Source organism: Candoia aspera, chromosome 1 (genome assembly GCF_035149785.1).
Source record: "Candoia aspera isolate rCanAsp1 chromosome 1, rCanAsp1.hap2, whole genome shotgun sequence".
NCBI lineage: Eukaryota > Metazoa > Chordata > Lepidosauria > Squamata > Boidae > Candoia > Candoia aspera.
The window spans coordinates 121949572-121977395 of NC_086153.1; the positions used below are offsets into that span (position 1 = coordinate 121949572).

General features: G+C 42.2%; 1 protein-coding gene across 2 annotated transcripts in view; it reads right to left on the bottom strand.

The window, feature by feature from the left end:
* The window catches only part of KCNQ5 (potassium voltage-gated channel subfamily Q member 5), a 374302-nt gene that overhangs the window by 106039 nt on the left and 240439 nt on the right, over positions 1-27824 (bottom strand). For both annotated transcript variants that reach the window (XM_063313086.1, XM_063313079.1), the window contains exon 2: positions 25765-25855. In XM_063313086.1, the coding sequence (XP_063169156.1) occupies positions 25765-25855 (91 nt within the window). The remainder of the gene's footprint in view (positions 1-25764; positions 25856-27824) is intronic.

The following is a 27824-nucleotide window of genomic DNA, read 5'->3' on the forward strand; positions in this document are numbered from 1 at the left end:
TGTTGTCATTGCTGCTAAACAGGCTCTAGAATGGTCTGGACCATTGGAAGAAGCCCAGAGGGAGGAAGCCACTAGAAGCCACCTTGTCAGGACCTCCTTAAAATGAGATAATGATCTAGATGGGGACCCTCAACACTGGACCTGGTTGCTGTAGATTTATTTTCCTGTAATAAGGGAGAAGAGCAAACAGTACAGCATGGTCAGTTGCTAAACTTGATTTGGTGCAATATTTCAACTGAGCTTTAGCCCTGCTCAGATAAAAACAGCTGATTTCCACTTAAGCCTGTGTTTGTGGGTCTTACCAATATCTACCTGTTTCAGAAGCAGTCTGAATTTCTTTTTATTTGAACGTTATTGTATGTACAGGGATGGCTCAGGGGCAGGCAGGACACAGACCAATTCGGGAAAAAAGTGTATTATCATGATAAAACAATAAAAACCAAAGTTGATTTTATATAAGGCAATTAAACTGTTATATCTTTCTTCTCTCTTACTCCATTGCTATGCATTATCCACTATGCTGTAATCACTATGATTTTATTTGATGTCTTACATTCTTAATTGTGATCTATTATTATAACCCTTTGTTCCACATCTCACAATCTGCTTTCTATTTCTCGATCCTATGCTTCCATTTTCGCTCTTACCATTTTATTCTCTATATTATATATTTTTTGTCTCTAGGCCTACTTACAGTTGTGCTTTATCTAAGAATCCTCATATTCTTTCCATCTGACAACTTATTATTTTAACTGGTTATTTAATCTTTATAGCCATTTCAAAGTTCCTATAACACTCTGTTCTCTTCGCCCCCTCCCATCCCATTCCTTACTTGTTGATTCCAGTCTATTACACAGCAGCTGTCTTCCCCTTGCTGATTCCACTTCTAAAGCCTGGCAAAGAACGACTTGTCGGGACAGTTGGATTGCAAACTGCCACTCAGTCCTCCTGGCTTTTCTTGGGGTTTTCTGTCACCCCCAATGATACAGCTGTTCTCATCTCCTTTGTGTAGTGTTGTTGCTGCAATGCCGTCCTCCCCTGGCTTCCTGATTTCCTTCTGAGGTCCTGTGGGAGCTCCCTTCCAGCTGCCAATGCTGCTTCCTTTTTGACTTTCTGTGATTTGTTTTCCACTCTGTCAGGCTGATGCTCTGTTAGGACTGTCTCCCACTGCTGCTACCTGACTGCCACAGCTCCTTAAGAGGAAGGTGCATTCACTCCTCTAATTAAGCACAGACAGGCTATAGAAGGGTCTAGAGCTGGGTTCCTGTGACAGCCTCTTCCAAATTCCTCCTTGCTCTGTGTTTGGACTTTCAGCTTGACTTTTAGCCACTTCTGTGCAGTTTTCTGGCATCTGACCTATTGACTAGCTTGGAGTACTCTTGGCAGTCCTGTCTCCAACCTCTTCAAGCTAGAAGTCTGCAGTGCTGGCATAATTTACAAGTCAAGCAAAACTCTTTGAACTCTGCAAGCCTCTGACTATAGTACTGGTACTGAGTTCTGTCTCAGCTGCTGGTGGAACATGCTAATAAAAGCTGTCAGAATTGCAGCACCCTTACATTTGTTTGCATCAGTCTAAGGTTTGCATGGCACACCAGTTCAAACTCCCTGGAACCTTTAGGCTTCAGTCTGGCACTGTCCTGCTTGCCACAGCTTGACAATCCTGTGCTGGCTTCAAATAGCATTTTAGGGCTGTTCTTATGCTTCTAGGACTGGGATGTTGGCTTCTAATGATGCCACTCCTTCCAGGTTCCTCTTCATTGCCCTGGAGACCTTCGTCCTTCTTCTACAGTCAGCTCACCTGTAGCATGTCAACCTTTTCTTCCCTGTTGAGTGTATCACCATGAGGAAACTAGTAAGCCCCCTTTTAGAGAGTTCCTGTTCCCCCTGTTCCTCTTTACTAGCTAGGTAGAGCAATATCAAGGTGCAGCTGCAGGGAAGGATAAAGGTGATTACTTTCCCTGCACCCCTCTTCTAATGATAGGTTGGAAAACTGGATTTTATATTTATGTTTTTATTTTAAAATATTGATAGTGCTCTGAGCCATCACAATAGGGTATGTTAGAAATTAAAATAATAGCCAAGATAAGAAGCAATGTATTTGAAAACAACTTCCAAGATATTATCATTACTTTAAGCTGGCTTGAAATGATAAAAAGTTCATGAGATAACTACAGCAGACAAAATACTTGAAAAAAGCTTATTAAGCACTTTGTCAGAGAAACAGGGTAAGATGTATATATTATTTGGCAGGTAAAAATATTTCCCTGTCCAGAATAAAGCTGCTCTGTTTCAGCTTATTTCTGCTATTTCATTTGTTAGCCATTCAGAATGGAGATTATCATACCAGATAAGTGAAGAAGCATTAGAAATAAAATAAAGAATTTTTGGCAAAGAAAGTGATCACCCACTTTTTCTTCCCATAAATCATTCATATTTATAGTCTATTAAAAAAAAACACCCTATTTTCTATCAAGCTAACTGAAGTCAGCACCTCTGACTGTATAGTCTACTTTTAGTTAAGAGAATGTAGGAGTTCATTTGTTGCATCAGCTCATGTGTTGTGTTAAGCTTAACCACAGCTTTTGTAATTATAAGCAGATGACAACATTCCCAGAACATGTTAAGCTATTAGTGTTTTTTTTTTCCCTTCAAACCAGAGTGGCTGGATTCACCTAACTTGCTAAGCTAAAACTAAAGAAATCACAGGGTCCTTCGAAAGCATGTGCTCAAGCGTGGTAGAAATGCTTGGGTGTAGAACAAAGAGATTGTGTGAATCTCTCTCCAGTGTCCACCCTGAGAATTCCAATTCATGACAGATTCGCTAATACTGAAAGGAGTGAGTCAGGTTCCGTTTCCTGCAGCTCTACAAGTCTATCCAAGGTATGTTAAATTTACAATGGGTGATTATGTCCAATAAATTTCACCAGTTCTAGCAAACATGAATCCATGAATGCAGTTATCAACAGAAGGCGTTCTTTTCAATATAGTGAGCTCAGTGATATATCATGCTGAACTTCAGGAGATTCAAAACATAATGATTGTGTGGCTCAGATAACTGATTTTCCCCTAAGTCAACAGAAGGGTTTTGCTTTTGATATGTTGTGGACCTCTATTGGTGGCTCCTTCTTTCCTAAAATGTGGTAGCACATTAATGATGAGGTTTTATAATGTATTCAATTGCTTGAAGAAACTCACCCATTTTGCCTTTTCAAGTGAGAAGAGTTATATTCACAATCAATATGGAATCAAGAGAGTTTTAAAACAATCCAACAGTCTTTTTTAAAAAAATTATTATATAGTTGCAAGGACCTTTGTGCAATCTATAATCTGTGTAACTGTTGGGAATTTCTGGGTTCACAGCTTGTCACCAAGAAAATACATACTGAATAACTTTATGAACATCACAGAGAAAATGCTCATGCAAGACTGATGTGCTTTTGTTTTAAGGAAGCCTTGGCTATAGAGCTCTTTTTTCAGTCTCTTTGTATCACAAACAAATCAACAACAACCCCACAGGGTTTTGATTTTACAATATTTACAGTATATTTATCTATATATTTTGTTTTTAAAAATGCATTCATAATTTGACAAGTTATTGTGAGTACAAAAACCAAGCTACACTTTAATAAGAGAGGGAGAGGGGGAACCCCCCCCCCCAAAGAACATGGCCATGCAATTTATAGGCAACAATGTGTGAGAAAATCATGATGTGGTTTGTTTTGTCACCATGTTTTGGAACCTAACCATTATGATTTGTAAACCATAAGTTACAATTTAGTAGAATATGTGATTCCAGCTGAGTTCTAAGAAGAAAATTAATATATTTTTTTAGTACTAAAAATCCCCCCTTCTTGAAAGTTAAACAATGATTAATGTTCATTTAAAATAGAAGGCTAACTTTTGCAAATGAACACCCACATTTATGTAGTGATATTCAGAATTTTTTAAACAATTGTTTAAGCTCTTAAATTAATGGGGGCTGCTGCTGCTCTATTTTATAGGCTGGATTTATTAATTTTATTCTTTCATTGTGATTGTTTCCTTTATGGTTTATTATTTTTAATTACTGTGAGCTGCCAAGAGTTGTAGAAGGGATGGGGATTGGCATAATAATAGTATAAAATAAAAATAAATTACTATTGCTATTTGCCCTTAAGTGGCTGTTTATTTCAAACAACATCTTCAGGAAAATTAATCAAGTGGGGGCCTATTTTTTCCCCTGAAGATGGTAACTTGGATTGAGAACACATTCAGGATTTTATTTGTTTCTTTTTAAAATAAAAAAGTTGGCTGTAAGCATTCAGTTAATATGGGATTAAGAACATATATAGCTTAGTTCACCTATCACGTTATTCCAAGTTTGTTTTAACCATAATTTGTTGAACTAGTCAGAGCAGACTAGTTCACACATAATGCCTTAGCATAAATGAGATTTTACATATCACAATGGCTGAGAACACACACTGAGCTAATCAAACCACTTGATGGCTAAATAGAAAGTATTACTGTAAAAGGTATTACACTCATAGGCTAAGGAGCTAGTTTGAAGATAAGCAGATCCATCAACTAATTAATGGTGAAAGTATTTATTTATTTAAACAATTTATATGGACACAGACTTTGTAAATGTGATTGCACATTAACAACAGCAACAATATCCCAAAATAGTTAAAAATAATTGTAACAAACAATCAAATACAATATGCCTGAAGTCCAAATAATCCATGCCATCTTGCAAATCGATAGAGGTAGAGAAACCAACTGGGTGCACCTAACATCCCAGTCCCAGTGCTTGAGGGAAAAGCAATGTCTTTAAAGCCTATGGAAGATTAAAAGAATTGGACTCATCTGGATCCCAGGGGTGGGGGGGATGCTGTTCCATTGGTTAAGTGCCACAACAGAGAAGGCATGTCTCCTGCCTAGCGGTCAAGCCTAGTTCTGTTCATTCTCATCATATCATGGTAATTAAAGCAATCATTGCAAAGCTATAAATCAAATTATTTTAAATCTATTGCATATATTCTAATTTTATTATTTCAACAATGGCATCAAGGTAATATCATATCTGAAAACTTGGATTTAAAATACAGTTGGTCAAGTAAAACTTCAATTTACTTTGAAATGCCAGATAGCTAGGATTAGTTCTTCCATTTGAGGGGAATTAGCAGCAAGAAATGGAGCAGCAAGAAGTGAGAACCAGCTGTTGGACGACAGCTCTTTAAGGGCTGGTAGCTTATTCTGCATGCCCTCCCTTATAGTGGAGGCCATTATTTTGTTGCCATTGTTGAACTTAGTTCTAGTGCACAGAATGGAAAGAAACTATAGTGATGTCACCCACTGTCTTAAGACATTAAAACAAAACAAAAACATGTTTTGAGCAGCAGAGTCCCTCTTTTGGGGGAGATAGGCAGTAATTAAATTTGAATAATAAATAAATAAATAAATAAATCAGACATGCCTTTAACATCATTTCCTAATTAGTTGATGCATTAACTTTCATATCCCGGCATCAGCATCTACTTAAATTATTGTATTAATACAACCTTTGGATGAAGTAAAGGATGTTCTCTCCCTCTCTCTCTCTCTCTTTAGGCAGGCAACAGATTTTGAAAAATGTTTATATTTATTTAAACTGATTTATATGGCTACTCATCTCACAAATGAATACTTTTATATTAAAAAAAACTTGCAGTCTTCATCTTAGAACAGGGATTCCTTCTTATCTCATACACAAATTGGGGCTTGCTGTGAAACAGGATGTCATGACCTCGTTGCAAGGCACAAAGAGCCTCACAACGTGGATCATGATCATTAAGGAAAAGGGGGAAGAAGATAATCCAATCAGGGATTAAAACAAGCACCCAAAGACACCCACACCCATGATCCCATCAACACCTGAAAAGAGGGACGTCAGAAGGGTGAAGATAAGGAGCACATGGTGCCCCGGAGAACTCAACCGTTGCAGGAAGACAAAGAGGACACCGGGGAAAACGCCCACGCAGCCATCAAGGATCCCATCAAGAGGGATCGGGGCATTGAGGGGTGGGGGAGCCCGGGGCAATACAGGAGGGTATAAAAGGGGCACCCCCACACTACCTACCCCGTTCCCGTTTTTCGATCTGTCAGCTATCATTCCAATAAACCAGAAATCCTTAATACCCATTAAGTGAGTCTGTGTCTTATTGCGAAGAGAGGCTGGCCCTGACATAAAAACGGGAACCGCAAAAAAATTTTTTCCACCTGGTACCTATCCAACACGTTTGTGAGGGACCCAGCCAGGCATGGAGAACCAGGAACCGAGGACGCGCAACCCTTCGGCGCCCGGCGACGAAGCCCCGCTCTCGCAGGGCGGGATGCAGCTGAGGTCCGGGCGATGCAACGCCCCGGTAAGTATGGGACCCAGCTGGGGGGAAGCAGCAGGGGAGGGACCCACCCCGGCGCCCCGGAGCCCGCGAGGCACCGGGGGCGAGACGAGGGGACCCTCTCCAAGCCTACAGGCAACCCCGGAGGAAGCGCGAGACGAACCGCCACCCTGGGCGCTCGAAGGCGAGGGCGCGCCTGGCACCGCGGCGGGATCAAGGGACGATCCGTCCTCTACCACGGCCAACGGCGAGGGCGAGCGGAGCGGCGAAAACCTCGGCGGGAAGCCGGGGACGGCGGAGAGGCTCGACGCGTTGGAGGAAGGGATGCAGGCGGTGCGGCAGATGCTCCAACAGCTGACGGCGGCACAGGGACTCTGCGACGGAGGCGGCGCAGAGGCACCCCCGGTCGAAAGGAGGCAGGGCGAGCGGGGCGGCGGTGACGGCGGAACCCGACCCAAGGAGCCCAACCGACGACCTGAGGCGCACCGGGAGGCGAGACGGGGCGGAGACCCAGCGGACGGCGGCGACCACGGCGGGACCCGACCCCAGGAGGCCACCCAACGAGCGGAGGCGCGCCCGGACGTGAGACGGCGGGACAACCTCGGCGGCGGCGGCGTCCGGCCCCAGGAGCCCACCCCACGACGGGAGATGCGCCAGGCTGAGAGGCGGAGGGACGACCCGGCGGGCGGCGACGGCGACGGCGGAGCCTGGATCCAGGAGCCCGACCGAGGGAGAACACCCCGCCCTCCCCCCCGAGCGATGGGACGACGACCTTGCGAGGAGCCCCAGAGAGAGGCACCAATGCCGCAAGAGAACCGGAGACACCCCGACCCGCAGCAGCTCCTGCAGAGCCCGAGGCACGACGCAGAGGGGGCCAGGAGCCAGACCAGGACACCCGCCAAAGACTTTGGCATAAAGTTCGATGGGGACCCCTCGAAACTCTCCTTCTTTTTGACTAACGCGAGGTACTACCTCGAAGAATGGGGTCCCTGCTTCAGAACTGAGCGGGGCAAAATCAATGCCCTGGCCATAAAATTAAAAGGACGGGCCGCCGATTGGTACGTCCAATTGTGCCAATCAGGCGCCCGGGCGCTGCAGGACAGCACTGAATTCCTGCAGGCACTAGAAAGGCACTTCAGGGACCCCCTGGAGCAAGAAAAGGCAAAAAGGGCGCTAGAGACACTTAAACAAAGCCCGCGCTCCGTGGCTGAGTATGCCATGGAGTTCCAAGCCCTAGCCGGAAAAGTGGACACTTGGTCTCAATCGACACTGATTGAGAAGTTCAAACATGGACTCAACTTAAATGTCCTCCGGTGGGCACTTGGCCGCGACAACCCCAGCTCCCTCACGGGGTGGATCCAGCTGGCAGCGGAAGCGGAGAACGCCCACGACACGTTCCTCCACGCAAGGAGGGAAACGCAACAGATGGAGACGGTGAGACCCCCACGCACCAACGCAAGGCAGGTGAGGGCGAGACCCCAACCTTGGAAGGAGGAACGGGACAGACGCTTCGCAAAAGGGCAATGCTTCACGTGCGGCAGGGAAGATCACAAAGCAGCCGCATGCCCCAAAACGACGCCCAGAGAGAGCCCAAGGAGGGCACAAACAGCACCAACCCCAGCGCCAAGAAAGCGACCAGCAGCAAGGGGGGAGTACCGACGCAGACACGGCCCCTACAGTTCAGAGGAGGAGGAAAGCAACCCCGATGAGGCGGCGGGAAACGACAACCACCTGGCCTAAGGGGCGCCGAAGGACAGGTGGAGGACACTGACAGGCGCTTCGACAAAGGGGTGAGTGAGGAATGCCCCACCCTCTACGTCCGTGTCACCCTCACCCATAGAAATAAAACCGAAAAGGTCTGGGCACTCATTGATTCGGGTTGCTCCAAAAGCCTCATGCACCCTGACCTGGCAGCCGCACTCGACCTCCGCTGCTATCCACTTCAGCACCACCTGGTGTTCTCGCAGCTCGATGGATCTGCAGCGGGAGGGGGCCCGGTCACCCAATACACCGGAGAAACCGCGCTACGGCTCGGCAGCCACGAGGAAAAATTGGCTTTCATCGTGGCACCGGTGGGGCAACCCCGACTCATACTGGGGATCCCATGGCTCGTGCAGCAAAACCCAGTCATCAACTGGAGAACCAGAGAGATTAAGTTTGCTGACGGGCGTTACCAAGCACCTTCAGGGAACAGGGTTCCCCGAGCAGCCATGGGGGGGGCGACGACGACTGTGGAACACAGAGAGACAGCACTGCCAGAGGGACTGCCGACCAAATACGGGGATTTCGCCGACGTTTTCGGTGAGAAAGAGGCGGACAAACTCTCCCCCCACAGAAAGACGGACTGCACCATTGAACTGGTCCCGGGGGTACCCCTACCCAAACCAAAAATATATGCTATGACCCAGCGAGAGCTAGCTGCATTAAGGGACTTCATAGACAAAAACCTGGCGAGAGGTTTTATCGAGCCAGCAAACTCTCCAGTGGGAGCGCCAGTCCTCTTTCGCGAGAAAAAGGACGGGGCATTGCGGCTCTGTACAGACTACCGCGGATTAAACGCAGCAAGCATTTCAAATAAATACCCCTTACCCTTAATAAAGGACATTTTGTCCCACTTGGTAAAGGGTAAGGTATTCTCCAAACTGGACATAAGGGAAGCCTATTACCGCATACGGATACGGGAGGGGGATGAGTGGAAGACTGCTTTCAATTGCCCATTGGGGGCGTTTCAATATAAAGTACTCCCATTCGGATTGGCAGGAGCACCGGGGGTATTCATGCAGTTAATTAATGAGGTCCTGCGTGACCACCTTTTTAAGGGGGTTTTGGTTTACCTGGATGATGTATTGATCTACACAGAAACAGAACGTGAGCACGAACGCTTGGTAAAAGACGTGCTCAAGAAACTTCGCAAGGCAGAGCTGTTTGTAAAGCTCTCCAAGTGCGAGTTTCACAAAAAACAAATTGACTACCTAGGGTATAGGATTTCTGCTAAAGGGATAGAAATGGACCCCAGCAAGGTCCAAGCCATCCTGGCGTGGGAACGCCCACGCACGAGGAGACAGCTGCAAAGCCTCCTGGGATTCACTAATTTCTACAGGGGGTTCACGCCCAGGCTGGCAGAGACTATATTGCCCCTAACTAACCTGCTAAAGACTAAGGGCTTGGGGGACACGCGCAAATCGAGGAACCCGGGGGCACTACTGAATTGGACAGCTGACTGTCAAACGGCTTTCGAGAGACTGAAAACCCTCTTCACAGCTGAGCCAGTGTTACAACACCCCGACCCCACCAAGCCTTTTGTGGTGCAGGCAGATGCCTCCGACTTTTCCATCGGAGCCATCCTGCTCCAAAAGGACTCCGACAACCACCTAAAGCCCTGCGCCTACCTTTCCCGCAAATTCTCCGAAACGGAGCGGAGATGGCACGTATGGGAAAAGGAGGCGTTTGCAGTGAAGACAGCCTTGGAAACGTGGCGACACCTGCTGGAGGGGGCCTCCTGCCCCTTCGAGGTCTGGACGGACCACAAGAACCTGGAGGCACTCAGCACACCAAAACGACTCAGCCCGAAGCAGGTGCGATGGGCTCAGTTTTTCAGCCGGTTCAATTTCACGCTGAAATTCATACCGGGCAAGAAAAACTTCTTGGCAGACGCCCTATCCCGACGGCCACAGGACGACACGCAAGCCTCCGACATCGTAGGAACAGTATGGACCGAGAAACAGCTCGGCTGCCCAGCTGTCACGCGGAGCCAGACAAGGAATCAGCGCACGCCAGCACGAACGGCGGGGAGCGATCGGAGCCGACGCTCAATTTCACCGAACTGGCAACAAAGACTCACACAAGCACTACAGCAAGATACATGGTTGCAGAATAACCAACAACATGTATCTTTCAAAGACAACATCGCCTGGAAAGAGAAAGCCTTGTACGTGCCCGAATCACTGCGGGGGGAAATCTTACACAGAGCGCACGATGACAAATCTGCAGGGCATTTTGGGTTTGTAAAAACCCTCCACCTAACGAGGAGGCAATTTTGGTGGCCAAACCTCAGAAAGGACGTAAAAGACTACGTAGGCAACTGCCCCATATGTGCCACCACCAAACGTAAAGGAGGGAAACCCCACGGGCTGCTACAGGCGGTAGCCAGCCCCTCCCGGCCATGGGAAGAAATTTCCATGGATTTCATTGTGGACCTCCCACCCAGCCAAAGAAAAACTGTGATATGGGTGGTAAAAGACTATTTCTCGAAACAAGCACACTTCATCCCGTGCGCAACCATCCCCTCCGCACAACAGTTGGCACGTTTATTCCTAACACACATATACAGGATCCACGGCGCCCCCTACAGGTTGGTGACCGACAGAGGAACACAATTCACGTCAAAATTTTGGCGGGAATTTTTAAAACTAATCGGAACCAAGCAAGCACTGTCCACTGCGTGGCATCCAAACACAGACGGATCAACAGAGATCCTAAACTCAACACTTGAACAGTTCCTGAGGGCATTCATAAATTATCAACAGGACAACTGGGTAGACCTACTACCTTTTGCAGAGGTGGCCTATAATAACGCGGTACACCAGAGCACTGGCCACACCCCTTTTAAGGTGGTCTATGGAAGGGACTTTGTACCGATACCAGAATTGCCGCAACCTGAAACCCTGCCCTGCTCACCAGACGATTGGGCGGCACAGCTGGCAACAACCTGGCCTATCATTCAAACGGCCCTAGCAGACGCACAAACAACGTACAAAAAATATGCGGACAACCACAGGGCGGAGGCACCGAACTACAAAGTGGGAGATAGGGTCTACCTCTCCACTAAGTTCATAAAGACCTCGCAACCCTCGAAGAAATTGGCACCGAAATTCATCGGACCTTTTAAAATCATACAGGTAATCAACCCAGTTACGTTCAAATTGGAACTGCCTTACAATTTGAGACGGGTCCACCCAGTGTTTCACTGTGCACTACTGAAACCAACGAGCACATCCAAATGGCATACGGAAGAACCTCCACCCCCACCCATAATGATAGACAACCAACAACATTTTGAAGTAAAAGAAATACTGGACTCAAGAAAGCAAAGAGGAACACTCCAATACCTCGTGAGATGGAAACATTTCTCACACCCAGAGTGGGTCCAGGCACGACACGTCATGGCTAGACAACTAACAAGACAGTTCCATGAGGCATACCCAGAGAAACCAGCACCATAGAACATCTTTGGGGGGGCAGCATGTCATGACCTCGTTGCAAGGCACAAAGAGCCTCACAACGTGGATCATGATCATTAAGGAAAAGGGGGAAGAAGATAATCCAATCAGGGATTAAAACAAGCACCCAAAGACACCCACACCCATGATCCCATCAACACCTGAAAAGAGGGACGTCAGAAGGGTGAAGATAAGGAGCACATGGTGCCCCGGAGAACTCAACCGTTGCAGGAAGACAAAGAGGACACCGGGGAAAACGCCCACGCAGCCATCAAGGATCCCATCAAGAGGGATCGGGGCATTGAGGGGTGGGGGAGCCCGGGGCAATACAGGAGGGTATAAAAGGGGCACCCCCACACTACCTACCCCGTTCCCGTTTTTCGATCTGTCAGCTATCATTCCAATAAACCAGAAATCCTTAATACCCATTAAGTGAGTCTGTGTCTTATTGCGAAGAGAGGCTGGCCCTGACACAGGAGCATATTTAAAATGAGTGGTTCTTTCTTGACAGCTACTGTTTTATTCATATGCAAATAAATGTAGATTTAATTACATAATCTGTTAAGCTTCCTAATAGCAACAGCTCTAATGCACATGTCATAATCTTTCTCTCTATATAAAGTAGGATATGAACAACTATGGACAGAATGTCATTTAGGGAGGTTAAGAAATGGACATACTCTCCTTCATCTGGTAAAAGTAAGCACTTGCAAAAGACTTTAACTTAGTACCAAATAAAATATCAAATAAGAAAACATAGAAAATGTTTACCAACATAAAAACTCTTGTCGTATGGAACTATACTCTGGAAATTCTTATTTCCATTAATTAAATTCAATTAAACTCAAGATTGTGCATATGCATACCCTTCAAGAAAACAAGGCTTTATGATAGTAAATAGGGTTTCTTAGGTAGCAAGGAAATGGGAAAATGTTATTTATTGCAAGAGTTACTGCCTTCCAAACATCTCAGAGTAGGGGATTTTAGGGGTAGGATGTGGTGCTGCTGTTCAGCTTTGTAACTTTGCTGTAGAATGTAAAGAGATCAATGCTAATAAATTTATTTGTGTTGCCCTGTATAACATAGGATACGTTTAGACAAAGTGCTAATCCCTAATATGCCTTTTTAGCCTGTGAATTAAAGTGTTGTGCAGATGCTTCTTTATGGATAATGAAACTTAGAAAACCTTGCAAATTAATAACCAGTGATGGTTGGTTTAACATAATGTATCATGGCAAGTGCTGACCTGGTGATCCCAGAGTTACGGCTTGCAAGTGGTTGGGGTCTTACCAAGTGCGAGAGGCAGGGAAGAACTACAAGTTCAGGGGGTCCCAGATGAGGCAACACAGTCCAGCCCAGAGATGGGGGCCATGGGAAGAAAACATTTCAGAATGACTTTACTTGGGAAGTTACTTTCACAATTTTCAAGATCATGTTTTTTATCCTACTAGCATTAAAGGTACCTTTCTGAAATCCCTGTGGTTCTTGCTTCTGGAATTTGCCCATAATGTGCATCTTGACACCAAACATAATACTGCCACACAGTATTCACACAAATATGACCTGCCCAACAATTACAAATGTTTTCCTTTGCTCTGCTCCAGCCCATCTGAGGAGTCAGAGTTCTTGAAGCTACAGGCTGTTAGACTCTATCCAGTGAAGACATGAAGTAGGACAAGCATAAAGTGGCTCAATTTGGTGTAAGCAGCAAAGCACTTTGTGAGATTTGCTCCAAAGAGCTTCTCAATATTTGGGATGGCATTATCTGAAAGGGGAGGAAAAGGACCCAGAATCTTCTGCATACAATTCCCATACAATGGGAATTCCATTGTATTCACTGGTGATCCTGCCTGGAATAATCATTCTCTGTTCACTCAGACATCAATGCTGCCTCTGTTTATAGAATTGCCTTGCCACTTTAAAGATGTAATCGATGGTTTTGCTAGGGTCATGTGATGAAGTGGGATGCCATGCATAAAACTGGGAATTGTGGCCATTATGTTTGCTAGTGTGCCATAAATAGCAGGAAATTAAAGAAAGCTTTTTTTCCCCCCCCGGTCATCTGCAGGACAATTCTGATTTTAATAAACTAACAGTGGGTTGCCAATCATGGCTTTGTGTGTCATGCCAAAATGCCTTTATTATCAAACAGTTGCATGAGAAAGAGAATTAGGAACTGAGGAGATTAATACTGTGATAGATTTTGTTTTCTCTCAATATATGAACCTATTCATTCTAAAATATTTCTTACGGCTTAATGTAATGTATAAAGCCAGTGCAACTGACCTTTTTAATAAGACCTTGTTAAGAGAAAACATGACTCAATGCAAATTATATGAACCCAGCCAAAACCTCAACGCTGAGGGTGCTGCATGAAGGTTCCATGACAAGGGTGTGTAACTTGTGCTGACTTCCAAAATGTTTATTTAGAAGTTACTACAAAATTGTAATCTTTGATATGTAGGAGGAGGAAACCATTAAATATATGTGAGTAATCCTGTCAATTGTAATAAGTAATCTACATAATATTAATTAAATCTGCATTTCAGTCAAACCAAATCAAAGTTTTTATTTGCTTGCCCACTTCTGTGGCCTGGCCTGGTATAGTCATTGGTCAAATGCAGTACATGTTCACCCCTGCTCTGGGACAGATCTGCTTCTGAATCTGAGATACCACAAAACATGGAATGGAAAATTTTCAGCTTGATTGCATGCATATATTCAGCACTGATTTATTTTCTCTCCTGATTTACCTTTGCTCTTCTGTTCACAAGTTCTGTGGATTCAACTGAAGTTGTCCTGAGATGATTCCAATAATCAAACTGCATACTTAAGACAAAATTAACACCTACTGATTTCAGAAAACAGTACAATATCACTCCTGTAGTTCTTTTACATATGAATAAATCATAGCTGCTGTGTTAAAGAAAGCTCTGGGATTGCACATATTAACATGCGGAGAGTTCTTAATTTTGATGGCAAGTAATGTGATAATTGCCATTAAAGAACTGGACCAAAATCTAAGAGAAGAGATGCATTTAAGAATATATTTAATTATCTCACTGAAACCAATGAGACATTAAAGTGCTAACTTTAGCTACAGTATGCTCTTTATGCTTGGTTTTTCTTTGTGGGTTTGGGTTTTTTTTTTCCTGGTATACTCAGACTATTCAAATGGATTAAATTGTCTTGCTTCTCTGATCGGTTTAGCAATAAGCAGTTTCCTTTAGTAAGATATTAAATTTACTAAAATTGTTGGTGCTGTAGTTTCCTCATTAATTAATACTACTAATAATTAAAACTCCATGTTAACCTAACCTTAAGTTAATTTGCAGAGTACATACTGCGGCCATCAGCTCCTCATAGTTCTTGCCTGTTATTCTGCAAAAAGAGAAGGTATTTGAGAGAAAACAAAAAAAAAATCTCAAAACAGCCTCATATATTTTCTAATCTGAAATGGAGCAAGGTTAATTAGCTATACAAAAATAAACATTGGAAAAGATTAAAGCACACAATGTTGTTTAACTCACAACTTTTTCTTTTCACAACCCTTGTGTAAATTCAGATCCATATGTGTTTAATGGGACCAGTGAAAGCAAACCTCTCGGATCCTGCATCCTCTAGCAGCAACCTGCCCTCCCTAAGCAGAATGCCCCAGGCAATGACATGGACATAGAGTGGGGTACTGGTGACGTGGTGCTGAAGGAGGCCCCACTCTCACTACAGTCTCCCCTTGATTTTTGCAAACTTAGGCCACTATTTTAGAAGGAAAAAAAATGTCAGAACTCATGATAGCAGGATCAGCTCTAGAATCCTTCAGCTGTTGGAAGGCATGATAATGCACCGCAATTTCCATTATGTTTAGAATATGAACATGAGGCAGAGAGCCAGTTTGGTGTAGCGGTTAAGACATCAGGCTAGAAAGTGGGAGACTATGAGTTCTAGTCCCGCCTTAGGCACGAAGCCAGCTGGGGCTCCTTGGGCCAGTCACTCTCTCTCAGCCCTAGGAAGCAGCAGACAAGGGCAAACCACTTCTGAAAAACCTTGCCAAGAAAACTGCAGGGACTTGTCCTGGCAGACTCCGAGAATCAGACATGACTGAACGGATTAAAAAAAATGAGCATGAGGCACATATCTCACAAGGGGAAGGGGGAGAAGGCCACTTGATTGAACAGATTTATATGCTGTCTTTTGTTTCCTTCTCCATCTAGTTATCCCTTTGGGTCCAACTTTTCCCAACATGCCACACAATTTTAAATTCAGCCCTCACCCCCCAAAAGGTTGCCCGCATACTTTAAAAAATCTTGAGAAATCACTCATATTGTTAATGTAACATTCACCTCCATGTTCCTCCCCTGTACTTCCTTTCTAAGGTTTTATTACAATGCATGCTTATTCAGAAACAACATGACATCTTCTTCTGAGTAGGCGTACACAGATTCATTTATGCCCCCTCCACCTCCCTCCATTCTCATTCTCATTCTCTCTCTGCCATACACACACACACAAATGTTTTAGAGTGATTCCCTGAAATTTGGGAAAAATGAAATAAGGAAAAGGGTAAAAGAAAGGCGAGAAGCAAAAAGGGAGGAAGAGAAAAGGGGAAAAGATTGTCAGAATGGAAAGGAATCAAAGCCACATCTTTATCATCACACAGGAATCCAAGGGTATATGAAACATAAAATATGTTTTTTAAAACAACTGAACATTAAATTGTCATAGGAAATGAGCCAGAATAGGCAAAAAATGAAGGTAGGGTGGAGAGAGATAGTCTATTTTCTTAACCTTCTAAATAATGCTGCCACTGCCAAGAGGTTAAGGAGGACATGTACGCCAACGCTTGAGGGAAGTTGTTTTGGCTAGGATCTTTCATTTGTAGTGTGGTAAATGCATCTGTCTGTGTCTAATATATGTCTTTAGTCATCAGCTAATGGATCCTCCTCAGGAGGTTAGGAAAGATTGGCTGAGTTCACACACTGTGCTAAGCCAAAATCAAGCAAATCATTATTATGGCTTAATCTGTTCTGTGAACCCTGTCACTGAACCTTCTAAGGGTCTGAGTTTGTCTCCATCAGCAAGTAAACCTTGTGCCTTCACTGACTCCACTTCCAAGCCACACATCTGACTTGAGGGATCCCATAGAGCTTCACCACTCAAGAAGGGAGGGAAGGAGGGTGGTCTGTATGGCAGCACAGTTTTCCATCAGCATCTAATTTGCTGTGTGTCTCTCCTTGGTTGTAGAGAACAAAGAGATAACCTTAGAGAAGGTATGTGGAGAGCATTAACCAAACATGAACTCAGTCTGGGAAAACAGGAAAGCGTGAGAAGGAAACTTAAAGTTGACCTGCTTTTGACTCCCTTTGGTATAACAGGGGTGGATGGGTAGAGAAGGGGGAACACTGTCAGGCTTTCAAGATTCTAGTATTATAGCCAATATCACTAAGTAGAGTTCTAGTATCTTATGATGTGTCTGTTTTCCTGACCTGGCTTACCTTGAAAGGCTAACATTGGTCCAGGACCAAGGTGGTGGTTGTTAGGATTGTTGCTGCCACTGGAATCACAGAACCTTGTTGAAGACAGGAAGAGAGGCTCTCTTAATCCTGAGCCATGCAGCATTCAGCAGACCACAAACCAAAGGCATTACACAGGCAAAGACACTGGAAACAGCAGGAGCTTCCTCCCACTGTCCTCCCTATACTAGCTCAAGGCAGCATTCATCTAGCTGAAAATCATTAGAAGCTCTCCTAAGCATTGTTTACAAAAAACCCCAAACTAAGCTTTTCATCAACCAAAGGAATATACATTAAAATTATTAAAATAAAAAATGCAAAATACATGATTCAAGGAATATGTAATGCAATATATAAAGCAGTGGGAATGGCATACTATAGACATGCAGATGGAAGGCCTGTCTAGATCTTCACTTGTCTGAAGTTCAGAAAAGCTGAAGTCTTGAGGAGGGACCTCAAAATTTTAGGCACCATAATCAAGAAAAACTCATCCCCACAAGGCTACGTAAAGTATTTTAGATAATGTTTCAGTGTGGTTGTTGTCACAAAGCCCAGCATGTCACATTAGAATACATACATCTAGAAGATGAAGCCACAGCACTGTCAACCTGGATAGATACTTCTTATTTGGTACAGAGTGATTATTCTCTTTAAGCAGCTTGAACATAATGCTGTCCAAACTGACTGTAATACTGTAATGCCGTCAGCCTGACCTGAAAGTAAATGGTTTGTATACTGCTTTTCCAGCTTCCTTGTCTTTTTAAATTGAATCAGAATTATGAACCTCCAAGCATGAATATTCAGATGCACTAGTCCATTTTTTTTCAACTGCACCTTACCAATATGGACAGTGCCATTCTATGGTTGGTATTTTTTATATTTGTCTCACAAGGTGTTAACATCAAGCCAAGTTAAGGCTCTTTTGATATTCTTTGATAACATGTTAAATAGATATCTCACTGGGTATATAGCCTTTCTTATTACTCAACAAATTTCTAAAGGCAAGCACCAGACACAAATCTCTTTCAATTCCACATCTCTCACCCTTACTTTTTTTTAAAAAAGCTTTTAGCTCTATCTATCCCCAAAGAAACTAAACATGAGGCTGAGAAGCCAACACCATCGAAATCCTGCTCTAGAGACTTCCACTGTAAAGGTTTAAATGCATTTTTCAAAACCAAAGAATGAACAGGCAAAAGAAAGCCATAATTTGCACCAATAACTGAACCAACAAATCAATACAGGTATTCCTCAGTTAGCAACAGTAACTGGGACCGGAATTTCTGTCACTGAGCGATGTGATTGTAAAGCATGATGTCACGTGACCACATTGCTTAGTGACAGCAATCCCGCCAGTCCCTGTTGCCATTGTTAAGCAAGGATCACGGGTCAAGTAAGGACCTCTTCGCAACGTCCTGCTGGCTTCCCACAACCAAAGTCAGTGGAGAAGCCAGCTGGAAGTTGCAAGTCCCAGGCAGCTTGCAAGAAGGCCAGCAGGCAGGTAAGTGGCTGCGGCCAGGGAGGGAGAGTGTGCAGGAAGCCACAGAAGTAGTGCATGAGCATTTTGGGGCAGAAGGTGGCTGCTACTGGGCGAGTGTCAGCTTCCCAATTAGACCAGATAGGAAACATGACCAGATGAGCTAATTCTACTTTACCGTTAGGCCACATTAACAGAATCTTGCAAGTCTGAAAGTACAAATCTCTGGCCATCCCTTTTTAGCACCTGATCAGTTAGGGCAGATCCTTTTTAAGTTTCTTTCCCTGCCTGTTACCCAATTACAGGCTTTTCCCTCTTTTATCTGATCATTTCCCAGGCATCATCTCTTACCCCCACCTTCCAGGGTCATTCTCACATTCCATTACATCGAGGGAGGGTGAGTGGGTGGCTGCAGTGGTGCACATGAGAATTCTTGCTGCATTTCTTGGGCATGTTCATTGATTAATTAAATTAATTTCCACTCACAGGAACATGTTGCTTGAAAAACTACTCCCATGGGACTTCCTGGGGAAGCATTGGTGGATTGAAATGGCTCTGCTTTTGCAGAGCTGACAGCCACAGCAGAAAAGAGGAGCCAGTGAAGAGATCAGCTCTTCGGGACCCTCTCTGGATCAAGGAGAGGTCTGGATCACCCACAAGTACTTTGCATAGAGGCTCCTCACAAAGAAATCGCACAAGAACGATTTCTAGCGGGTTGAGCACTCTGGAAGTCGCGGGGAACAGCTTGCCAAAGCTGTGGTTTGGGGCCTTCAGACGGACACTAGATTCACTTTCACCTCCTCTCTTAATCAACATCGGAAACTATCAAAGTTTTTTTTGAAATTCGGAACCTCCTGAAGAGCAAGTCTCAGCACACCAGGAGAATTTCCTTTGTTCCTTGATGAAAGAAGATTCTTGTAAGTTTAAAGATTAAAAAGAAAAACTTTCACTTTTGGAAAACAGCAAAAGGGAGTTGAGATTTTATTTTGGATAGTTAAAGTGCCAGATGGACTTGCAATAACAGTTTTTATGGATTGTTTAAATTTTTATCAAAACATATCTGAAGACTCAGAAATTAATTGTAAGAATCCTCTCGTGGGAAAGTTCTGGCATTGAAAAATAAACATACGATAAGAATGGACTTTGAAGGCTAACCAGAGGGAACCAGAGAGCATTTAAAGGAGAAGCTACCTATTAACATAATGGAGCAGCATTATTTAACTATAAAAGAAATTAAGTCTGTTTGGGAACAATATTGTATACTCAGGACTTACTCTCAAAAATAACTGCTACTATAAAAATGGATTTAACAGAGGTTATAGAAAAAGAACAGATGTTACCTGATAAAACAGAGACTGAGGCTGTCCTGGATATGGATTTGAAGTTGGATTACAAAAGCGATATGGAAATAGATGCTGTGGACTTGAAAGTGGATCAAATGCCAGAATATAAGAGTGATTTGGAAAAAGTTGTCAAAATGGAGAGTCAAATGAAAACAGCTGATGTCTTAATAATTAATGGGAATATACAAAAAATAAATCAGAAGAGTGACTTGGAAAGATTTTTTATGCTGGATTTACAAAAGGTGAATTTTAAACCAATGAAGCTGTTTCTGGGAGGAGACAAACAGAAATTCGTGAGGCTGTTCCTGAAAGGAAACAAAGACATCATAAGAAATAAACTTGGGGGACATTATTTGTCAGGGGCAAAGAGTAAGCTTTTTAAAAGCAAACAGAAGCTTTATAAAGTGAATTTATTTGATCAGGGTTAAAATAATATGTTGTGGCTTCTGGTAGTTATTAATGGATTTTTTTTCTTGACCAGGACTGTATGACGAGGCTTTAAGGATCTGTTTATAAGTGGGGAGAGATTTCCTTTGCCTTATTTCTGAGAGAGTGATAAATTGGATTATAAAATGGATTTTTTTTTCATATGTTATCTCTGGTAGCTCTTAATAGAGCTTTGCTAATTAGGATGGTATGATGATTTTTTTTTATTTTGATTATTGAGAAGGGATGAGATATGGAATGAAGAGATCAATTTTTCTTTCTTTCTTTTACTAGAGAAGGTATTAAGTTACTGAAATTGTTTATGCTTATCTGGAGGGAGGGGAAGTCATCTTTTACATAACCTCTTTTTTGCCGCTTTTCTTCTTTTCTTTTTTCTATCTCTTTGCATTTCTTTTCTTTTCTTTATTTTTATATTTTCTTAGTTTGTATTCGTCTTTTATCTTTGTATTTGTAAACTCCAATAAAATTATAGACAAAAAACTACTCCCATGTAGTTTAAACTGCTCCATCTTATTGCCACCTATTCTACTGCATTACCATCTATGCTTAAACTTTGAAGGTCTCTTCTGAAATATTATAATCTTAGTCTTCTGATAATTTATACTGAGACCTTCTCACAATAGAAGGCCAAGAAGTATAAATATGGCTAAAGCATTTTAGCTTAGTCAGATCCGTACTTTGAATTGGATCTTTTTTAATTTATACAATATATTTGCAGTGCGGTTTCTTGCTTTGATGAATTGCATAAGCAAACACTTCAAAATTACTCTGTTTCCCAGGGCTGGATTTTATACTGTTTTGTAGAACTTAATATTTCCTGAAGCACTTTGAACTTTATAATCTATGACTAATAAGCTGCTGTAGCTGCTTTTATTCTTATTTATTTGAAGTATCTAACAAGACAAGCTGTACTTTTGAAAATTGAGGGAGGGAATCTTCTTGAACAATATGGAATGGGAGAGGAGAAACTAATATTTTCCTACCCTTGCTAGAATAATATTGTCAATTTCTATAACTTTTTAAAAACTAATTCCATCCTATGGTAGATGAGAGAAGGTAATTTTCATATATCCAAAATAGCCAGAAATTATGCCCTTGATTGGAAAAATAGAGTATTTATTACTAGATTTACTAGTAATTACTAGATTTTTCTAAACCTACTGGGACTAAAGTTGATAATTTACAGGAATCTGAAGTTGTTATCGTGGTTGTTTAGGACAGAGGGGACGAGATGTTGTAGCCACTACAGATTTTTTTTGCTGCTGCAACATCTGTAATAAGAGATCATTTCTTCCTGTTGTTCATCAAAGACCCTGCACATAGTACCTCTTAGTAAGCAACCACTTCTGCTACTGATAGGTTTATCAAGCTGGTTCTTATAATATGAGCAAGGGCATTAGGAACCACCTGGATGGTGGAAAAAAAGGGAAAGTCATACCCACACTGCCATGATAATGTCAGAAGGAGACTTTTGTGCACTTCGTTCTTTTAAAATCTATAGTCTTAAGAATGCTGTAACCCTGTGTAGGATTGTGGCAATTCTTAAAATATGAATGATCTGGTTACTGCAATGCAGTGTTTCTCAACCAGGGTTGCGTGGAGCCCTAGGGTTCCGTGAGAGGTCACTAGGGGTTCCCTGGGAGATCACGATTTGTTAAAAAAAATATTTCAGATTTGGGCAACTTCACATTAAAGAGGTAAGTTTCATTCTTTATGTTTAGTTTAAGAACACTGTTAATGCGTATGTACAGACCTACTGTCATGAGTAAGGATGGCGAGCAGGGGGCTCCCATCCAGACTGTTAAGCGCATGCGTAGCACTGAGGAATTAGGTAGCCATTCAAAGAGACACAGATCGGGACCGCCTTAACCTTTGGGGTTTATATGGCTGGGTTTTTCCTACACTTCTTCAGTTTGTTAGGATTCCTGTTATGTACAAGCAATAAAACATTAGAGACCAGTTCCTTGTCTCAGCATGTTTCCTGGCAGTTAGGACACCTACCCATGAAACAAATGTAATAATTTTGTAACTTCTGGCCTATATTTGAGCCTGAATGTGCAGGGGTTCCCCAAGGCCTGAAACATATTTCAGGCCTTCCTCCAGAGTCAAAAGGTTGAGAAAGGCTACTGTAATACATTGAGGAAACCACTGTGCTTTCAGACCACATCTATGTGATGTATATAAATTCTGAAAATGTTTCAAAGGTTTATATATGTGTTTTAAACAGGAATAGGGTGTGAGAGCTTTTTGTATTTGGTCTCTTTTCAATCCCGCCCTTCCCCTTTTCTTTCTATTCCTATGTTTATTTTTTCAATATTCAGAAATCTGTTCCAAAACTCTATACTTGTCTCTATTTACCCATCTTTTCTTTAACTTTGTTAATGGACCCTTGTAATAATATATAAATATTAATACAAGAAATACCATATTTCTATGCTGTTTCACCAATGCTTTTTTGTTGTTGTTGTTAAGAATCCAAGCCTGGTGGATAGGGGAGGGGAAGGATTGCAGTTTACTTGAAACACACCAGTATTTTATTTTTTTGGCTGCTTGTAATATATCAGACTGAAGAACACTGTTCTATTATCTATGTTCAGAGTAAAGATAAAAGGTTAATATACATGAAAAAGTCAGATGCTTCTTTTTATACTTAGACTCATAACTCATTACTCTCAAGTAACTGTAGGAATGATGTTTTGGGTTATTTGATTATTTTGAAATATTTTGCAAAAAATAACTTAAGGATTATATCAGTACTTTTAAAGCTGTTGACACAAAATATGAATAAATACTCTTAACAATAGAAGTTGAAAAATGTAACGACGTTATAAATGATTCTCAAATGAGGAAGAAAGATACTTATACAAAAAGGAGGCTTCCTTATGTGAATTTCTTAGAGCAGAAAATATATGCATGACCTGGATGTGCATCTTAATGCAAAGAATCTAATGCCAAGGTACAATTTCATTTGTTTGTTGTTTATTCATTCAGTCGCTTCCAACTCTTCGTGACTTCATGGACCAGCCCACGCCAGAGCTTCCTGTCGGTCGTCAACACCCCCAGCTCCACCAGGGACGAGTCCGTCACCTCTAGAATATCATCCATCCATCTTGCCCTTGGTCGGCCCCTCTTCCTTTTGCCCTCCACTCTCCCTAGCATCAGCATCTTCTCCAGGGTGTCCTGTCTTCTCATTATGTGGCCAAAGTATTTCAGTTTTGCCTTTAATATCATTCCCTCAAGGGAGCAGTCTGGCTTTATTTCCTGGAGGATGGACTGGTTTGATCTTCTTGCAGTCCAAGGCACTCTCAGAATTTTCCTCCAACACCACAGTTCCAAAGCATCGATCATCCTTCTCTCAGCCTTCCTTATGGTCCAGCTCTCGCCATATGTTACTATAGGGAACACCATTGCTTTAACTATGCGGGCCTTTGTTGTCAGTGTGATGTCTCTGCTCTTAACTATTTTATTGAGATTTGTCATTGCTCTCCTCCCGAGGATTAAACATCTTCTGATTGCCTGACTGCAGTCAGCATCTGCAGTAATCTTCGCGCCTAGAAATACAAAGTCTGTCACTGCCTCTACATTTTCTCTCTCTATTTGCCAGTTATCAATCAAGCTGGTTGCCATAATCTTGGTTTTTTTGAGGTTTAACTGCAAGCCAGCATTTGCACTTTCTTCTTTCACCTTCATCATAAGGCTCCTCAGTTCCTCTTCACTTTCAGCCATCAAAGTGGTATCATCTGCATATCTGAGATTGTTAATGTTTCTTCCAGCGATTTTAACTCCAGCCTTGGATTCCTCAAGCCCAGCATGTCGCATGATGTGTTCTGCGTACAAGTTGAATAGGTAGGGTGAGAGTATACAGCCCTGCCGTACTCCTTTCCCAATCTTAAACCAGTCCGTTGTTCTGTGGTCTGTTCTTACTGTTGCTACTTGGTTGTTATACAGATTCCTCAGGAGGCAGACAAGATGACTTGGTATCCCCATACCGCTAAGAACTTGCCACAATTTGTTATGGTTCACACAGTCAAAGGCTTTAGAATAGTCAATAAAAAAGAAATAGATGTTTTTCTGAAACTCCCTGGCTTTTTCCATTATCCAGTGGATATTGGCAATTTGGTCCCTAGTTCCTCTGCCTTTTCTAAACCCAGCTTGTACATCTGGCAATTCTTGCTCTATGAATTGCTGAAGTCTACCTTGCAGGATCTTGAGCATTACCTCACTGGCATTTGATGTAAGTGCCACTGTTCGATAGTTTGAACATTCTTTAGTGTTTCCCTTTTCTGGTTTGGGGATATAAGTTGATTTTTTCCAATCTGATGGCCATTCTTGTGTTTTCCAAATTCTCTGGCACATGGCATGCATTACCTTGACAGCAATTTCATACAGCATTCTTAATAATCTTACAGTTCTTATTTGAATGTATGTCCCTACTCCCAATCTTTATAAATAGTCATGTGTAGCTCAACTGGGCATGACTAGAGTTCGAAGTTCAGATTTCAGTGAACATCTGGAATACCTGAAGTGCTCACCTTGCTCTATGAGCTTGGTTTCCAATTGGAATAGTGCTTGATAAACATTTTTTATCAGGCACTATTCCATTGCTGGCTTTCCCTTGTCCTCTGTTTTTCAAATTTGCTTTTGAGAGCTAAGCAAGAACAAGTTAGGAGGCATGGGCAGGAAGAGGGAACTGATTCTGCTTAAGGGCAGAAGTCTTTGGGTGTGGCCTGTTGTATATTTGTTGTAGAGGTGGGATACAAAATTAGTTATCTCTGATTATTTGACATAAATCTCATTGTTTCTTCTCATGCTAATATTTTAACGATTTATCACTAACTTTAATCTTCAATTTAAGGGCTGTATCAATATCACATTTTATTGATTTGATGCCACTGACACAATATTTGTATAACTAGGACAATTTATCAGAGAAAACATCAGGACATTTAACTGAGCAGGTCTTTTAGAGAATTTCAGAGACTGAATTCTAATATGGATTAGACTTCTAACCATGACAGAATTTCTCCAGATTTTCTTTTATCAAATATGTAGCAATGAAATCCTGCAATGTTTAGAACTTTTAAATGAACAGAATTTCATTCTCATTTAGATGATCAGTTTAGGGAGCTCTCCAAATTTTTGTTGGAGAGAATTTTCATTTGTGATTGCTGTCCCTAATGAAGGGCTGCATTAATTGCACAGATTTACATATATAAATATAGCCCATTTACATTAATAAATAAAAAATAAAAAATGATTCAATTTACAATCCTAAACCCATTTACTGGAAGCAAACCTTTTTGTAGGCATGAATAGGACTGCACTGTCAGGGAGATATATATGTATATATATGTTGTATTTGATATACACTCAGAATATTTACATGTGTTTATAAATTTCACTTACCAGAATGAAGAGGCAACTAGCGGCAAGCCATGTATGCTCAGGAATAGTAGAAAACACTGACAAAATCAAGCAACCAAACACAAGGAGAAAACTGTAAAACAAAAGAGTACAAAAACAGTAAGGACAGTGAAAGCAAAACGAGAACTATAAATACACAAAGTATTCTGTTATCTGAATAGTAATAATAATAATAATAGTAATAGCTGTACGCTGTCCAACTTTCAATGAATGAATCGTACCCCAATAGAATAGCTTATCAATGCCATCCAAAGATATAAAACAATGTTCCTATTCATTTAAAGATATGATTACACTGTGGAAAAGGACAGTAAGAGCAACTTTGCATTACATGTGTGTAGGGTAAAGGTAAAGGTTTCCCTTGACGTTAAGTCCAGTCGTGTCCGACTCTAGGGGGCGGTGCTCATCTCCGTTTCAAAGCCGAAGAGCCGGCGTTTGTCCGTAGACACTTCCGTGGTCATGTGGCTGGCATGACTAAACGGAACGCCGTTACCTGCCCACCGAAGTGGTAGCTATTAATCTACTCACATTTGCATGTTTTCGAACTGCTAGGTTGGCAGGAGCTGGGACTAGCAATGGGACCTCACCCTGTCACGCGGATTTGAACCGCCGGCCTTCTGATCAGCAAGCTCAGCAGCTCAGCGGTTTAGCCCGCAGTAAGATAGATGTTTTGTTTTCATGGCTTTTTCACTAAAAGCTCTCAAACAAATTATTGAAATAAAGCCATTCAGTATTATCAAAGAAGCTTCCACTCACATACTGTAACTGAGCTTTTTCATGCCTCCCCCATCCTATTGCCTCCCAAATCTCCTCCATTTATCCATTCCACCAGCATCTCTCTGCCAATGGGATAGAAACATTGGCAGAACAAATTGTCCTTCATTCCCTCCCTAATCTGCTCTATACCCCAGCCCTCCATAACAGATTCACGACTGAAACATCAATCCACATGACTTATTTAAAATATTTGTATCCTGAAGATTCTCTGGAGAGCTCTAGGTACTTTATAGCAAGTAACCGTAAGGCAGAAATATATAACACAAAATAGGAGCAGCAACAGTAGCAAAACTAGATAGAGAAATAAATATGCAACAATAATTAAAATATCACAAATAAAATGACAATGACAGAAGAGCAAAAAAGTTTATGCACCCACGGCATTCCTTAAAAAGAAGATTATTAGTGAGGAAGTAAGATGGACTTTCCTTGGATAGGAGTGCCACAGGACCTAGATGCAGCTGCTCCATATTTAGAAGACAGGGCTCTCTCAGCCCTTCCATCAGAGTTCCTAGATGGGGGCAAGAGGGTCTAGAACCTCTTCTAAAGGAATCTGCTACTCGTTGTCCTCTGCTATTATTTCCCTCTATGGCAAGCTGACTGCCAAGGTCAAACTTGCCATGAGAGGCCTTATAATCCTGACTGCTTGCATAGACAGAGATCTAGCATGCACAGAGACTTAACATGCACAGGTTTATGTAATCAGATCAGGTGAAAATGTGGAATACAGTAACCCATTTCCACCTGTTCACATCTGCATGAATGAATGCATGTTCTAGCAGTTCCTTACATCTTTTCTACTGCGCTAATAAATACATCCAGTAAAACATTAGTAATTGAATTAAAAGCCAACTACCAGTAATAACATACTGCACACATTTTTGATACATGGATTTAAAAAGGAAATACTGCTTGCAATGTGCATATGTTTGTATTGCCACCAATACAACTAAAGCTCAGTTCTGCAACTCCAAAGAGAAAAAGAGAATCTATGAGGACAAATCCAACCACAGAAACCAATTGTTGTCATAATTATTCCTATGAGGTAATTTCAGCATATGCTTCATTTTTCCATTATTAGCTCTGTTTTGAAGAAACTAACTCTCTTGAGATTGCTGGTTTCCTCTGTAGGACAGCTTAAATGCCAAAAACAAAGAGAGCAATGGAGAAATAAACATACTCCAAGTTATTCAATTCAGTTAGCTCAGATCTCTCTCTCTCTCTCTCTCCAAATCCAACCCTATATAAGCCAAGCTACTTCCTTA